Source organism: Oncorhynchus clarkii, chromosome 27 (assembly GCF_045791955.1).
Source record: "Oncorhynchus clarkii lewisi isolate Uvic-CL-2024 chromosome 27, UVic_Ocla_1.0, whole genome shotgun sequence".
NCBI classification, from domain to species: domain Eukaryota; kingdom Metazoa; phylum Chordata; class Actinopteri; order Salmoniformes; family Salmonidae; genus Oncorhynchus; species Oncorhynchus clarkii.
This window is the reverse complement of record NC_092173.1, coordinates 6318452-6336086: the sequence shown is the minus strand read 5'-3', so window position 1 is coordinate 6336086 and position 17635 is coordinate 6318452. Positions and strand designations below refer to the sequence as shown.

The following is a 17635-nucleotide window of genomic DNA, read 5'->3' as shown; positions in this document are numbered from 1 at the left end:
GAACATGGAGTACAGGAGGGGACTGAGCACACACCCCTGAGGGGCCTTCGTATTGAGGATCAGCGTGACAGTGTTACCTACCCTTACCACCTGGGGGTGGCCCGTCAGGAAGTCCAGGATCCAGTTGCAGAGGGAGGTGTTTAGTCTCAGGGTCCTTAGCTTAGTGATGAGCTTTGAAAGCACTATGGTGTCATGTGCCTTTTACTGAGGAGTGGCTTCTGTCTGGACACCTTACCGTAAAGGCCTGATTGGTGGAGCACTGCAGAAATGGTTGTCCTTCTGGAAGGTTATCCCATCTCCACAGAGAAACTCTAGAGTTCTGTCAAAGTGACCATTGGGTTCTTGGTCACCTCCCTGATCAAGGCCCTTCTCCACCGATTGCACAGTTTGGCCGGACTGGCCGGGCAGCCAGTCTTGGCGGTTCCAAACTTCTTCCATTTAAGAATGATGGAGGCCACTGTGCTCTTGGGGACCTTCAATGCTACAGATATTTTTGGGTACCCTTCCCCAGATCTGTGCCTCAACACAACCCTGTCTCTGAGGTCTACGGACTATTCCTTCGATCTCATGGCTTGGTTTTTGCTCTGATATGCACTGTCAACTGTGGGACATTATATAGACAGGTGTGTGCCTTTCCAAATTAGTTCAATCTTATTTTTATATTTAATACATCTCCAAAAATGTATTGTGTGTAGATCACTGAGAAACGTTAAATGTTTAATCAATTTTAGAATGAAGCTGTAACGTAACAAATGTGGGAAAAGTCAAGGGGTCTGAATACTTTCCGAAGGCAGTGTAGGTGACATTGTAGTCTGAAGATTTCTAGCCTGTCCTTTCATATACAGTCCCTAGGCGTGGTCCTGTTTTTTGGAGTTTGGTTAATTTGGTCCGTTCTGTATTTTAGGCTTCAGTATGTGGGGGAGGAGGATGAGGGTTGACAGATATCAGGATTCATTTGTTTCTGGTGACTGTGCCTCGTATACCCTATAATCAATAACATTACAGTTTGTGTAGCTATTCGATAATTACAGGCGAGATGTGAAGTGGCGTGGATAGTGCCCACTGCGGAGGAACTGAGGGGACCAATGCAGAAGGCTACAGTGGAACCACTGAGGTATAGCTGGGTTTCTCTCTAGAACGGCCTCCCAAATGGCACCCTATTCCATTTGTAGTGCACTTCTTTTGACCAGTGTCCCTAATAGGGGCCCTGGCCAAAAGTAGGGCACTGTATAGGGAATGGAGTGCCATTTTGGACAGATCCTATGTATTGTTGTAACTGGCTCAAAAAATGACATTCCACGACTGCAACAATCATTCTTTATGAAGCTATTCATCATCATCTTACAAATGAAATTACAGTAAATCAATGTCATTTTTTAAAAGTTATATTTTGACAAAAACTATGAAACAGCTTGTCTGATTTCATTATTCATTATTATACCCTACTTTTTGTTGAAAATGTGTAGACTGTGGTAATAAAACAATAACAGAATATATGTAATACGTGTGTGTGTGTGTGTGTGTGTGTGTGTGTGTGTGTGTGTGTGTGTGTGTGTGTGTGTGTGTGTGTGTGTGTGTGTGTGTGTGTGTGTGTGTGTGTGTGTGTGTGTGTGTGTGTGGACATGTTTAACTATTCTTGTGGGGACCAGGAGGCCCCACAAGAATAGTAAATGAACACATATTTGACCAACTGGGGCTGTTTTGTTAGTTCCACGAGGTCAAATGCTATTTCTAGGGGATTTATGGTTTAGGTTAGAATTAGTTTTAGGGTTAGAATTACGTTAAGGGTTAAGGTTAGGTTTTTGGATTAAGGTTAGGGTTAAGGTTATGGTAAGGGTAAGAGTACGGATTAGGGTTAGGTTTAGGGGTTAGGTAAAATTGGATTTTAAATGAGACTGAATTGTGTGTTTGGAGAGAGTGCGGCAGAATGTTGCCCACAGTCTCTAAGGACGCGCTGAGCCGTGTGTGGCTCCGCGTCTGTGCCAGATCGAGCGAGAGTGAAATAGAGAGAGAGAGAGAGAAATTCATTGTTTGCGCTTCATATCGATCTGACAAAAAAAAATGCTTCTTGAGTCTCTCAATTCTGCATATATTAGGCTACCCAAGCAACAAAAAATAGCACGCAAAAATAATAACACCTTTATCCTTAAAGTAGCCTACCAAACGTAGATGTATCTATATCCATTCTGCCAAGCTGACACAGTCACTGAATGAGTGAACTCCTTTGTGCGCAAAGTGAAGACGGATGTGAAGTGAAGACCCCAAAAGTCCACAGGTGCGCGCGTCCATGGACCTTTACAGATAAATAGCAAACCTATTCTATCACACCTCAAGAACCACACACCTGAGCCCCCATAAACAAACACCCACCGCTGCAGAATCATACACAAACCACCCCCCACCCGCGCAAAAGAAGCGCTCCATATTCCATAGCTCTCTGCCACGCCAAACCCCTCTCCCGGGCTCTCCGTGCTTGTGATCCTCGTACAGTAGATGCACTGCCTCACTTCTCCATCACCGCGCATCATTAGAATAGCAGGGGAGGGGCCCTCTCGGATGACAGTCCCGGCTAGGGGAGGGTGCGGGAGGCGGGACCAGATCAGTGGCCGTTCCACGGCGCTGGCGAGTCTGGGACTAGGGCTGGAGAGATCGCCGGTGAGCATCGTCACCACTCCAGCACCGAGCCTCGTCTGGCCGAACACTGCGCCGTGCACTCGTCGGGATTGCACAACATTCCTGAGAAATATACCTGCTATTTATGGCATGTGGCTGGTAACTTTATTCCTGCTGTACTCTTTCCAAGAAGGTACGTGAAAGACACGCAAACTTTTTCTCTCTCCAATGCAACGTTGAAGTTGTGGTGCATATAGTCTATTTGTGTTTAGTTGTGCTTCAATACATGAGGTCGGGTTGGAATGCGCTAATTTTCAAAAGTCACAACTTTAAATTCCCTTTTTTTTATGTCAGTTAAAGTCAATGGCCTATCTTCACTTGAATAAAAAAGCTTGATTTGGATGGCCTTCATTTCTTTAAGCCCACTAAGGACGGAGGATGACAATTTGAAGCACTTTTCAGCCACCATCCCTCCTTTCAGATGTATAGATAAAACCTAGGACACATTATGCAGCTGCGTAAATATGTTGACTTTATTTCGAGAAGTAACAGACAGATTAGCAGTGTGGTCCATATCCCCCTATACGCCGTCTGTGGCAGTTACGATAGGGGAGGTAACACCATTTGCATTTATGCACATCTCGAGTTGTCATGAATATGGAGACAAAGATTGCGAGCTGCATGCTGCTACATACTCCAACTGCGTCTCTGAGCTGTAGGACTTTTACCAGAAAAGTAGAAGGGCTGTCGAGTGTACATGTGTTTGCTCTCTTTCCTCTGCCCCATAACAAATAACAGAATGTGTCAGGCTTATGTGTGATTTGTTAATATGGCTTCTTTGGCGTACCAAATTAGTGCGTGTCTGTAAAAGATCGTACACTTGAGTGTGTCTGTAAATGAGCGCACCTTTTAGTGTGTCTGTAAATGAGCGCACCTTTTAGTGTGTCTGTAAATGAGCGTAACATTTAGTGTGTCTGTAAATGAGCGTAACATTTAGTGTGTCTGTAAATGAGCGTACCTTTTAGTGTCTGTGAAAGACTTTACCTTTTGGTGTGTCTGTAAATGAGCGTACCTTTTAGTGTGTCTGTAAATGAGCGTACCTTTCAGTGTATCTGTAAATGAGCGTACCTTTTAGTGTGTCTGTAAATGAGCGTACCTTTTAATGTGTCTGTAAATGAGCGCACAATAAGGGCAACAAAAAAATGGATAGGAGATGTGTAAACTGATGCTGGGGATATTGAACGCTGGGATTAGAGCAGATAATGTCTCCACTGTTGGCAATTTGCTTCACTTTCTAGAATGACACGGGTCAGCGCATGCAGACACACTCGGATGCTATTATCAGTAGTGTAATTATGCATCCTCCATTTTTCTATGGCCCCAGATTCTACATACTGATTGGATGGAAAAATACTGCAGATCGAGAGGAAGGTTGAATAATGGTTTTGATTAAATACTTGCTTCAGATTGAACGCTTGTCAACCATTTCAACAACTTGAACTTAATCTTGTCGATACAATTCAGTCATAAACCCCAAGATATGTTCAAATAAATAAATACATAAATAATTGTAAAAAAAAAACAAAAAAAACAAACAAAAAACGTAATTAGGTCTGGGACCACATGCAGATAGGCCCTATCGCTATTCTGTTCATTTTGTTGTGTGTCCATGAGTGGATGTTCTTTTAGACATCAGAAATACGTGGCCTATAGCCTTGCAGGCCAACAGTCGGGGATGGTGTGGTGTGTGTGTGCGTGGTGCTGCTGTTGTGACTAGGGCTTTTTGTGGTGTTTTTGTTGTGTTTAATTGGATTACAGGGTCTTTTTAGATGATGTACTGCACATCGCCTTGTCCCGTGACTGAACAAGATGTACTGTGTGTGTGTGTGTGTGTGTGTGTGTGTGTGTGTGTGTGTGTGTGTGTGTGTGGTGAAAGGAGGGAGGGAGGGGTGGGGGTTTCACCTAGGCAGTGGAGCGGAAAGAGTGGAGGCAAGAGATGTAGATAACCAACTTCCATTTAGCATCGTTTTTTCCTTTATTCCTTTATTTTTTGTCAACAATCAATTTTGTATTGACTGACTATGCGATTTAACGTAACTCGTATTTGTGTTTTGATTTTAAAGATAAGATTTGACCAGAGAAACATTTTAACCAATAATCTCACATGCATATGCATTAGGACTGCGTATTTTCCTGAGTCGGCCGCGCCTCCATGATGGTTCTCACTTTCGTGGAACGGCACACAACACCCTGTGTTAAATTTGATGGATATCGCTTCCTAACATTCTTGCATGATTTGGTGTTCTCAGACATATACGTTTTCGTTGTAGTTGGTTTCCAGTAGGCTAATTAGTCATTGTAGTGCAATATGAATAACCAGATGTCCCTTAATTGATGCGTCTCGGCCATACCAGCACACATCAACCGCTGGTTGGAAGGGAGGGGGGGGTTGCGCTCGTTCTTCTTTGTCATGATCTGGAGGGTCGCTTGTCATTTTATGGAAATGTGTTGAGACACAAAACAAATCAGCAGGGAAAGATGCTATCCGTGCCATCTATTCATCTGGAACAATCAGGCCTATTGGTGATGGCAATTATTGTACATATTTGTTGCAATGTATTAACGTAAAAAAATAATTTGCGATATTTAAAGCCTACAGTTTTATCATTATTATGACTACACAAATTCAAATCACTCAATATTCTGATCAAGACTACGGTTTGTAAAATAATGAGGGAGAGATACTCTAGTTATTTTATCAATTCATTGCTGAATCCGCTTTCCTCCAGTTCAGGCTGACAGGCCTCCAGTCGATTTTAAACCGAATATTGAATGACTGTACAATTACAATTGATATGAATCATAGGATGAATGTAGGATGTAAATAGATTAGTTAACAAATCTAAACAGTAGGGTTTTACGCATGCATATTTCGTTACCCTTACCTTATGGGAGGGGGGGGCAGCAATCTTTATTTTAAGGATAAGCACTAGTCAAATAGACGATGTGATGTATGTGGTGGCTGCGATATTATCTTGCCTGCGCCAGATTTTCTGAAGATTTGCCTAAATTAAACACCTTCTATATTATTATTGTGGATATTATTATTGTAAAAAAAAATCAGAATAATGTTAATTATTATTATTCGTTTTATCAGTGTTTATTAATTTGTGATGTGTAAGCATTTTGTTACGCAAAATATATAATTGCATTCTTTATGCTGCATTTTGAGGCCATTTTCTAATCTCTGAAATGTCCCTCTCACACACCTCTTTCCCTCTACTCAGTCCCCTTACCGGATGCAATTTGAAAAATAGTTTTACCCAAATGACCATCCCTTCCCAGCTGCGTAATTAGTAGGCTTTGGTTTAAACTGAAACCAAAGCCGGATTTTCAACTGATTTGCAAAAGTAAACCAGTCCATTGACTAGAGGACTGCACTTCTCCCTCCTCATTTGTGTTATGTTTGATGGGATAGCCGTTTGTTGCCATCATCTGCCATCAACGGCGTGTTGCTCTCTGCTCTCCACATAACGTATGGCACTCGTCTGATTTACCACCAAGGCCCGGTCCGGCGGCAGTGTCATTTTGGAATCAAATAAAATACACACAAACTGAGAGGTGAGATGGCAGCATGGGCGCGTAGTAATTGTCTTATGAGCCAGATTCAGAAATAGACTGCCTCGAATTTAATGTAGACCACTGCACTGCGTCGAGGGGTGTTGCGTCTGCGTCCTGGTGATAGGCTAGGCTACTACGTCGCCACGTGTGCCCATTTCCTCACGGTATTGTTATCTGACGCCAACTTATGTAATTGAATATACGTTTTTCAATGAAGTTTCTCATATTGAATCCAATGATGTGGACTCGACCTTACCTGGCCTCTCCTTAGCCACGAGTTATCCCGCAACGAGTCGTCTGAACACCCCCCTCTCTCTCAATTACATTACAATTTAAGGTCTCTCTCTCGCTGAATATAATTGAGCAACAGTAGTCGATCTCTGCGGTTATACACATCTATTCTCCTAAATAACACCTTACCTATGAACTTGTTATTTGTCTATGAGAAGCACGGCCACAATGATACCACACTCGTGTTAACTCGCATTCCCTCCTCTTGCTCTGGCAAGCAACAGCTGTTTTTACCTTTGAGTGTTTGTGCTGGTGACTTGGCCGGTGAACAGAAAAGCCACGGAGCCTATTCCTCACATTCATGCATAATGTAGGCCTGGGCTAACTTAACCATATGGGGGAAAACTGAAAAAAATGACACAGATAGAAAATGCTGCCTCTCTCCTCTGATCCTACAATGGGTAACTCACCAATGCCTTTAAAAAAAAAACACAGACACACAAATATGAACACAAACGAACGCTCATTTTATGAAGTAAAAAACGATTTGACCTATTTACATTTGACTGTCCAATTGAGTTTGATGACTCTGATTGTCCAATTGAGTTTGGATAACTCAACAGGTATTCTCTCCTGTCTCCACTTTCATAAGATCTGTTGCACCAGGAGAGGAGATGAAAGGAGAGGAGAAGGGGGAGAATAGGAGAGAGGGGCGAGAGGAGAAGGGGTAGAGGGGGTAGATGGGTTGAGAGGAGAGGAGTTGGGTCATGTGGAGGATAATCTGCTTTAAAGTGACGTGGACAACTTTTCTTTTCCCTCCTTTGCATCCCTCTTTTCTCTAGCCACCTTGCTTACTATCACTCTGCTTATCTCTGACAGAGAAGGAAGGATAGAGGCTGAAGGGTAGAGGATGAATCACACCCCAAAATCTGACACTCCCTCCACAACTGTGAAAGTCATTCCTTTGAAGAGGGAGAGTGTGGATCCTCAAATGCTGAAATGGTTCCTAATATTCCACTGACACTGCATAATATGGAGAAGGGATGGGTGTGCGTGCGTGCGTGCGTGCGCATGTGCATGAGTACGGCAAGGTAATTTCAGTGTGATGCCAATGCATTATCCTTTTCAGTGTCTTTGTGTGTAAAATGGATATCAAATAACATTCACAATAATAGAACTTCTTCTTGCTCTCCCATACTGAGTTGTACAACATCATTACTACGTTATTGCGGTGTTGTAACTGACCGCAATGACATTAGAGTTATGTTGCCTGAACATATCGAGTATTGTATTCTGTATGATTCACCAGACCCTTAACAGGAACGTTGGGCGTATCCTCGCTTGCCTCTGAGAATGTCTACGTGTATACGTGTGTGTACGTTACTGTGTGTGTGAGAGAGATTTATTGACCTGTGTGCATGGGATGGTATCAATCTCAGAGACGTGTGTGTGCGTGTGTGTGTGTGTGGATGAGACAGAAAGAGCTGCATTATGCATAGCGGTTCACCATAGGCAATATCCCTGCCTCTGTGGCATACATATTCATACGCCATTTTCATACTGCCAGCAAAGGGGGGGGGGGGGGGGGCATAGGAAATGTGCAAATGTGTCTGTGTGTGGAGGGAGGAGAGGCTTGAGTCAAATCTGTCACAGCAACAGAATAAGAGCAGGAGACGGAGTGAAGAGGCTTCGCCCAACAGGAGTGATGTTTTAGGGAACTCACCCAAATGACAATGACCTTCTCCTGTTGTAATCAATGCATTCAGGCTTGAAGAAGGAAGGAAAATATGCCTCTGAAATGGATGAGTGCGCCTAGCTCCCTTTCTCGCTCCTCTCCTCCTCTGCTCCCTTTCTGCCCATGCCAGGGAAAAGGGCGGGCAGCCTGAGGGCATGGAAAACTGTGAGTTGGACTTCTCAGAACAAAGAAAGGGAGAATTCGGGTTATTTCAGTCCTCTCTCCCCTCCTTATTTCCACCATTACTCCCTGTTGGATGGGGTACAGACTGGCCCCTTGCTCCAATCCCAAATCAAGCCCTAGCCTCTACCTCTCCCCCTAGGCATGTCTTGACTTCCTCCTGGTGAAGGCAACATTGTATCATCTCACGTAGCCCTCTGGAAGGTATGATGGATTTTCTGCCATCTTGTTTACATTCATCCATCTTTCAGGGGCTTGATTTGGGATTGGGTACGGGGCTTCTATATCCACTTTTAGGGTGGGGTGGTGTCTTTTCTTTCTTTGGTCTCTCTCCTCTCTTTGCAGTTGTGCTGACAGACCCTGTCAGTCTGGTGAGACACCCCCTGGCTCTCTCTCTCCCAGACCCCAACTGTGGGATTATATTATGACCGTCTTATTTGGGCCTTTCTGCTGGAGGCCACAATCTGTGCTGCATGATGGGAGTCCAGTCCACCACTGTACTGCCCTCTCTGTGTTGTACTGTGCTCAACTGACTGACCTGGATTCGCCAATAGGACAGCAGCACAACAGCCGCTTCATCCACAGTAGCCTGTTTGCTTCCTTCCCAATTAGTTCTATCTGGGAATGCCTCCTACTTGTTTTGATGTTGCTCGGCGGCCACCATTTTTTTATGATGTCACAGCAGGCATTCACTGTTGTTTATTTGTGGAAAGTCTTTCTGTTAGCTTTTAACATTAAGATTACAGTGATGCTCAATGATGATTCAAGGATTCATTTCTTAACCATTTTGGGCTTTTTCTTTGATGTTGTAAAACAGCTTTGGGCTAGTAACCGAAAGCTCGCTGGTTCAAATCCCCGAGCTGGCTAGGTGACAAAACTGTCAATGTGCCCTTGAGCAAGGCACTTAACCCTAATTGTTCTGGATAGGAGTGTCTGCTAAATGACTCAAATGTAAATGTGAGACTGAAAAGCCAGTGTGGCCCTGTCCATGGTGCTGAAATGGTCTATCGCTCAGAACATGAGCAGAGAGTTGTGTTTTTATATGGCACATGATATGGGCCAAATTGCACTCAACCTAAATTACACCTTTTAGACACAGAGGAACTGCTCCATTTTGGATAGGAGAGGGACCTCACATACACATTCACACACACATGCACTTATGTGCACGCAAGCACATGTACACACTCGCACGCTGTCACCTCTCCTCATACACCTCACACCCCTCATCACTGACCCAACACACTTCCAGCATAAAGCTTGACCTTAAATACCAGTTAGCCTTAACACTGACCCCCCCCAACAAGCACACACACACACACACACACACACACACACACACACACACACACACACACACACACACACACACACACACACACACACACACACACACACACACACACACACACACACACACACACACACACACACACACACACACACACACACACACACACACACACACACACACACACACACACACACACACACAGTGACCCCCCTGTACTCTGTTAGTACCCCTTAACCCTTCCCTGGCCCTGATTTAAGCCGACCCACACACATACACACACCAGGGGAGTGGGAAAGAGGCCTTCCATGGTAGTTCGATTACCAGGGCGGAGAGACTGTGTGTGTGTTAAATGCGAAAAGAGATTATATGGATTTAACTCTCTGCGTCTGGCATGCAAATTCAATCACTCAACTTATCCTGCCATGTACTGGAGGACTATAATAGGGGAGAGAGAGAGAGAAAGGATGAGACACAGGGTAGGATGGATTGAGAGTGGTGAGGAGAGAAAAAAGAAGGAGAGATGAAAGATATTGAGAGTGAGGAAGGGAGAGAACAAAGACGTTGCAAAGAATGAGAGGAGGAAGAGAAGGGGGAGAGGGATGAATGAATGGAGAGAGAGAGCCACCCTTACCTACAGTGTCTTTGGAAAGTATTCAGACCCTTTGACTTTTCCCACATTTTGTTAGGTTACAGCCTTATTTTAAAATGTAAAAAAATATATATGTTTTTCCCTACCCCATAATGACAAAGCAAACATATTTTTTTCATTTTTTTTGCTATTTAAAAACAATTCCAAATGGAAATATAAAATGTACGAAAGCATTCAGACCCTTCACTCAGTACTCAGTCTTCTTGGGTATGACGCTACAAGCTTGGCACACCTGTATTTGGGGAGTTTCTCCCATTTTCTCTGCAGATCCTCTCAAACTCTGTCAGGTTGGATGGGGAGCATTGCTGCACAGCTACTTTCAGGTCTCTCCAGAGATGTTCAATCGGGTCCAAGTCTGGGCTCTGGCTGGGCCACTCAAGGACATTCAGAGACTTGTCCCGAAGCCTCTCCAGCTTTGTCTTGGCTGTGTGCTTAGGGTGATTGTCCTGTTGGAAGGTGAACCTCCACCTCAGTCTGAGGTCATGAGTGCTCTGTGGCAGGTTTCCGTAAAGGATCTCTCTGTACTTTGCTCCGTTCATTTTTGCCTCAATCCTTCCAAGTCCCTGCCGCTAAAAAACATCCCCACAGCATGATGCCACCACCATGCTTCACCATAGGGATGGTGCCAGGTTTCCTCCAGACGTGATCCTTGGCATTCAGGCCAAAGTGTTCAATATTGGTTTAATCAGACCAGAGAATCTTGTTTCTCATGGTCTGAGTCCTTTAGGTTTCTTCTGACAAACTTCAAGCTGGGTGTCATTTGCCTTTTACAGAAGAGAGGCTTCCGTCGGGCCACTCTACCATGAAGCCCTGATTGCTGGAGTGCTGCAGAGATGGTTGTCCTTCTGAAAGTTTCTCCTATCTCCACAGAGTAAGTCTAGAGCTCTGTCAGAGTGACCATCCGGTTCTTGGTCACCTCCCTGACCATGGCCCTTCTCTACCGATTGCTCAGTTTGGCTGGGCGGCCAGCTCTAGGAAGAGTCTTGGTGGTTCCAAACTTCTCACATTTAAGAACGATGGAGGCCATTGTGTTCTTGGGGACCATCAATGCTGCAGAAGTGTTTTGGTACCCTTCCCCAGATCTGTGCCTCGACACAATCCTGTCTCGGAGCTCTGCGGACAATTCCTTCAACCTCATGGCTTGGTTTTTGATCTGACGTGCACTGTCAACTGTGGGACCTTATATAGACAGGTGTGTGCTTTTCCAATTCATATCCAATCAATTGAATTTACCACAAGTGGATTCCAATCAAGTTGTAGAAACATCTCAAGGATGGGAATAGGATGCACCTGAGCTCAATTTCGAGTCTCATAGCAAAGGGTTTGAATAGTTATGTAAATTTGTTTTTTCTGTTCTCTATTTTAATAAATTTGCAAACATTTCTAAAAACCTGTTTTTGCTTTGTCATTATGGGGTATTGTGTGTAGATTGATGAGGGAAAAAAATATTTCATCAATTTTAGTCAATGGGTCAATGGGTCTGAATACTTTCCGAAGGCACTGTAGTGAGGGCTGTATCCTTATCTCAGCCTTTCAATACCCTCCCATCACGTGTGTCAAGTTTTTCATTCTGTTTGTGCTGTACCAGAGGTCCATTGGCTTTTGTTTGTTAATATTTACACTATATATGCAAAAGTATACGACCACCCCTTCAAATTTCTGGATTTGGCTAGTTCAGCCACACCTGTTGCTGATAGGTGTATACAATCGAGCATGCAGCCATGCAATCTCCATAGACAAACATTGGCAGTAGAATGGCCTTCCTGGAGAGCTCAGTGACTTTCAACGTGGCACTGTCAAGTCAGTTAATCAAATTTCTACCCTGCTAGAGCTGCCCCAAACAACTGTAAGTGCTGTTATTATACTCCTAATGATCGGCTAGGAAAAGCTATGAAAAGCCAACTGACATTTGCTCCTGAGGTGCTGACTTGCTGCACCCTCGACAACTACTGTGATTATTATTATTTGACCATGCTGGTCATTTATTAACATTTGAACATCTTGGCCATGTTCTGTTATAATCTCCACCCGGCACAGCCAGAAAAGGTCTGGCCACCCCTCATTGCCTGGTTCCTCTCTAGGTTTCATACTAGGTTTTGGCCTTTCTAGAGGGTTTTTTCCTAGCCACCGTGCTTCTACACCTGCATTGCTTGCTGTTTGGGGTTTTAGGCTGGGTTTCTGTACAGCACTTTGAGATATCAGCTGATATAAGAAGGGCTATATAAATACATTTGATTTGATTTGAATTTGATTTGTTATTGTGAAGTGGAAACATATTGGAGCAACAACAGCTCAGCCGTGAAATGGTAGGCCACACAAGCTCACAGAACGGGGCCATAAAATTCATCTGTCCTCAGTTGCAACACTAACTGCCGAGTTCCAAACTACCTCTAGAAGCAACGTCAGAACAATAACTGTTTATCGGGAGCTTCATGAAATGGGTTTCCAGGCCGAGCAGCTGCACACAAGCCTAAGATAACCATGTGCAATGCTAAGCGTCGGCTGGTGTGGTGGAAAGCTCGCCGCCATTGGACTCTGGAGCAGTGGAAACACGTTCCCTGGAGTGATGAATCATGCTTCACCATCTGGCAGTCTGATGGACAAATCTGAGTTTGGAGGATGGCAGGAGAACGCTACCAGCCCCAATGCATAGTGCCAACTGTAAAGCTTGGTGGAGCAGGAATAATGGTCTGGGGTCATTTTTCATGATAGGCCCCTTAGCTCCAGTGAAGGGAAATCTTAACACTAGAGTATACAATGATATTCTAGATGATTCTTTGCTTCCAACTTTGTGGCAACAGTTTGGGGAAGGTCTTATTTCAGCATGACAATGCCCCATGTACAAAGCAAGGTCCATACAGAAATGGTTTGTCGAGATCGGTGTGGAAGAACTTGACTGTCCTGTACAGAACCCTGATCTCAACCCCACTGAACACATTTGGGATAAATTTGAGTGCTGGCTGCGAGCCAGGCCTAATTGCCCAACATCACTGCCCAACATCAGTGCCCAACCTCACTAATGCTCTTGTGGCTGAATGGAAGCATGCCCCGCAGCAATGTTTCAACATCTAGTGGAAAGCCTTCCCAGAAGAGTGGAGGCTGTTATAGCAGGAAAGGGTGGACCAACTCCATATTAATGCCCATGATTTTGAAATGAGATGTTCGATGAGCACGTGTCCACATACCTTTGGCCAGGTAGTGCATGATTTGATGCTGTCCACGTCGCACTATTCTAAGAGAACCACTCTCCGAACACAATGAAGACACGCAAACAACAATAACAACAAAAACATCTGTAACAAACGGAAAACCAAACATCCATCCTGGTCCCCTCACTAACAATGAGACTTAGTGGTGGGCGAGCGTCCCAAAGCCTTGGCCCCGCTCTTTTAAAAAGCCACTGGCAGACACACACAGCAGCACAAACAGTTGCCAGAGTGACCCCTGTGCCCTATGCCAAGGTCACTGCTGTACTCTGTGTCATGTAGTGTATATAGGAGAGGTCCATAAACATACTAGGCTTAACTGTTACACATCAATTCATCGCTTTCCAATGAATCTGTGAAATTAATTTGATGTGATCTGTAACATTTGTATTGTGTCAAAATGTTAAGTAAAACCCCTTGAATTCCCCCCCCCCCCCCCCCCCCCCCCCATAGCTCTTTTAATGATTTTCCTAATGCTAATTTGGTTCAACATCAATGCACAGGCGTAGCTGTAAGGTTATCTGCTGTGCTGTAGATCCCCTCCTAAATCTACCTTGATGAGGCTTCTAGCCACCACTTCCATTCACTGCTATTCGTCCCGGGCCATTCAGAGTGAAAAAGATGGGGCTAATCCGGCCATTGTCGACACAAACTGGGGAAGAGGATTAATTATATATCATTGACTCAGAAGAAATTATCCCTAAACCCCCCCCCCCCCCCCAAACTCTAAAAAGACGTCTAGCTGCTTCCCAGGAGACACTGCCAGGGGGGGATGTTTTAGGGATGTAGCTCCCCTAAGACGATTAATTGAAGCGGCGGCTTGTGAAAGCCATAGTGGTTGCAAAGCAGCCCTCCAGGGTTGTAGTTGGAGATATGCTGAAGGTTTCTCTGTGATGATATAGACGTGAGATGGGTGGAACTGGCAGACTAGGTATTGTTCTAACAGCCTCATGGCTTCTTCGTTTTGACCCATTTCACCTCCAAATCAGACGCCGGTTTAAGGAAGGGCTCTCTTTGGGCTCATCTTAGACGACTGATATTATGTTAATGCTTTGCAGAGGATTGTTCACTACTGTTTGGCAGTCAGGTCGCCCGTTTCGTTTTAAGGTGGATCGGAGAGGCACACTTGAGTCACACGAAAACAAACACGTGCGTGCGAGTCACGTGTCACCCTGATCAAAGTCGATGCCCAGGTTAATTTGAGTTATTGTACAGAGCAACTTGCCAAATCAAGTGGACTGTGTTCATCAGCCTATAGCAGAGCGTCTAACTGTGTGGCTTCGCTCCAGCTTATCATAACGGAGTTACATGTAGATGAAAATAAATGATGAATATATTACGTCAGGTCATTTGCCTAATGGAGAAATAGTAATTGATTCTATTTTTGGGAACTGCTGTGCTGACCTGATGGAAAACTCTAGAAGATAACCTAGTTTGGAGATTGGCAGGTGGCTGCCCACACGTTGGCTGTGTGGGTGTGTGTGTATGTGTGTGTGGATGTGGCCCAGATACAGTTCCTTTGTGTGTGTGTATTATCCTGACCGTGTCTCTCTCTCCCCATCACAGTGAACAGTGAGGATGTGGTCTCGACGCGGCTGTACTTTGTAAACGCCTCCCTGCAGCGGGTGACCTTCTCCAGCTCGGTCGGGGTGTCCCTGCCCTGCCCGGCGGGCGGCGCACCCCATGCCGTCCTGCGCTGGTACCTGGCCACCGGCGACGACATCTACGATGTGCCCCACATCCGCCACGTGCACGCCAACGGCACCCTCCAGCTCTACCCTTTCTCGCCCTCCGCCTTCAACAGCTACATCCATGACAACGACTACTTCTGCACCGCAGAGAACCAGGCCGGCAAGATCCGCAGCCCCAGCATCCGCATCAAAGCAGGTCAGACTGAACAGAAGCAGCCTCTTTCAGGGGAGCCTTAGACAGACAGACATACAGACATACAGTACACACTTCTAGGGGAGCCTTAGATAGGACCAGACAAGGAGACACAGCTTCACCTGTACAACCCAACTGAACACTGTTCTGGGGGAAAACAGAAACACTGCGTCTTCACAAAGAATGAGAGGAGGATGAGCATAAGAGAAAGGCTGCCCGGGAAGAGGTTGGGAAACAAAAAGAAAATGCTTTCTCATATGGGTTGACGCTGTACTCTCAGCACTATTCTAAGAGAACCCACTCCCCAAGCACTATTAATAAAAGACACACAAATAACACTAACAACAAAAACAGCTGTAGCAAACGGTAAACCCAACGGCGTCCATAATGGTACCCTAAATAACAGTTAGACTCAGTGGGGGGGCGAGCGTCCCAAAGCCTTGACCCTGCTTCTTTAAAATGCCACTGGCAGACACACGCACAGCGGCACAGACAATTGGCAGAGTGACTCCAGTGCCCTGTGCCAAGGTCACTGCTGGTCTGTGGGGCTGGCCCCGCTGCAATGGGAGATTTCACACATACACACCCGCACCCGCACACACACACACACACACACACACACACACACACACACACACACACACACACACACACACACACACACACACACACACCAGCCTGTCCCCTGCTTATGCCAGCAGGCCTCCTGTCTCCCAGTCTCTCCATCTGTCCATGGACTGGAAAGTCCCCCAACTACACACACACACCGTTTTTGTCAAGCTAGCTCTTCTGGGTAGCTGTGCCAGGGCTTTTACTGTAGCTGGAATGGGAATGAGTTAAACATGAGGGATTGAACAGAGTTGCACTCGAGGTGAAATATTGTTGGTGTTTTAGCTCACGTTCAGCGTCATATTCAATGAACAATCTGCGTCTTGAAAATCAGAACAACAGCCATTAAAAGATGTATGAGATCAAATCAAACATATCCAATAGCGATTCAGTTTTTAACAGTTTGCTTGCCAAATTCATGGCCAAATGAAGACAAACCTCCCTCCCTCCCCACACCACACCCCTTATGGTATTTCTGCCCAGAGGGACCCTCGTCCCATCGGCTGTAGAGTGACCTACCAACCAGCGTCTGTGTAGGGCAACCTTCCCTGCAAAATAATTACCCCAATTAATCAAATAAGTGCTGAGTCTGTGAACAACCACCAACCGTCACGCCCACACCCAACTCTGCAGCACCTCAACTGCAGCACTCAGGAGTCGCCTGTGTATTCTGCCACTACTGCCACACACCTTCACAGAACGCACACACACAAATACACACACACACACACACACACACACACACACACACACACACACACACACACACACACACACACACACACTCACATTCACATTCACATTCACATTCACATTCACATCCACATACTGCAGTTGCCATGGGCAACGGGCAGGGCGTGAGCGACAGGGTGTGGTGCGTCCCGTCTCAGGTGGTGTCGGAGACTGATGACAGCTGACAGCTCACAGTGTGACACCCTCCCTCCCTTCATCTCTCCACCCCCCCCCCCCCCCTCCAATTCCCCCTCCCCTCCCGTGCATGCTGATTCTGTGCCAATAAAAACACTGGTATCTGTGTGGATCGCTGTACATTCATGAAAATCGCTGTTTGTTTTCTTTCTCTTGTTTCTCCCTCCCTCTCTTATCGTCAAAGTCCTGACCCCATATCCCTTGTCAAAGCCAGTCTCTCACATATTTTCATCATTGGCATTTGACAGACATATCTAATGATACTGAAGATGCTTCCATCAGTGGTTAAGGGCGCTGTACTGCAGCGCCAGCTGTGCCACCAGAGACTCTGGGTTCGTGCCCAGGCTCTGTCGTAACCGGCCGCGACCGGGAGGTCCGTGGGGCGACGCACAATTGGCCTAGCGTCGCCCGGGTTAGGGAGGGTTTGGCTAGTAGGGAAATCCTTGTCTCATCGCGCACCAGCGACTCCTGTGGCGGGCCGGGCGCAGTGCGCGCTAACCAGTGTTGCCAGGTGCACGGTGTTTCCTCCGACACATTGGTGCGGCTAGCTTCCGGGTTGGATGGCGCTGTGTTAAGAAGCAGTGCGGCTTGGTTGGGTTGTGTATCGGAGGACGCATAACTTTCAACCTTCGTCTCTCCCGAGCCCGTATGGGAGTTGTAGCGATGAGACAAGATAGTAGCTACTA

General features: G+C 45.7%; 1 protein-coding gene across 1 annotated transcript in view; it reads left to right on the top strand.

Moving 5' to 3' along the window:
* Window positions 1-2556: 2556 nt before the first annotated feature.
* Window positions 2557-17635, top strand: part of LOC139385577 (cell adhesion molecule DSCAML1-like) — a 166319-nt gene continuing 151240 nt past the window's right edge. Inside the window, exons 1-2 of the mRNA XM_071130755.1 lie at window positions 2557-2806; window positions 15096-15416. Coding sequence (XP_070986856.1) covers window positions 2557-2806; window positions 15096-15416 — 571 coding nt within the window. The remainder of the gene's footprint in view (window positions 2807-15095; window positions 15417-17635) is intronic.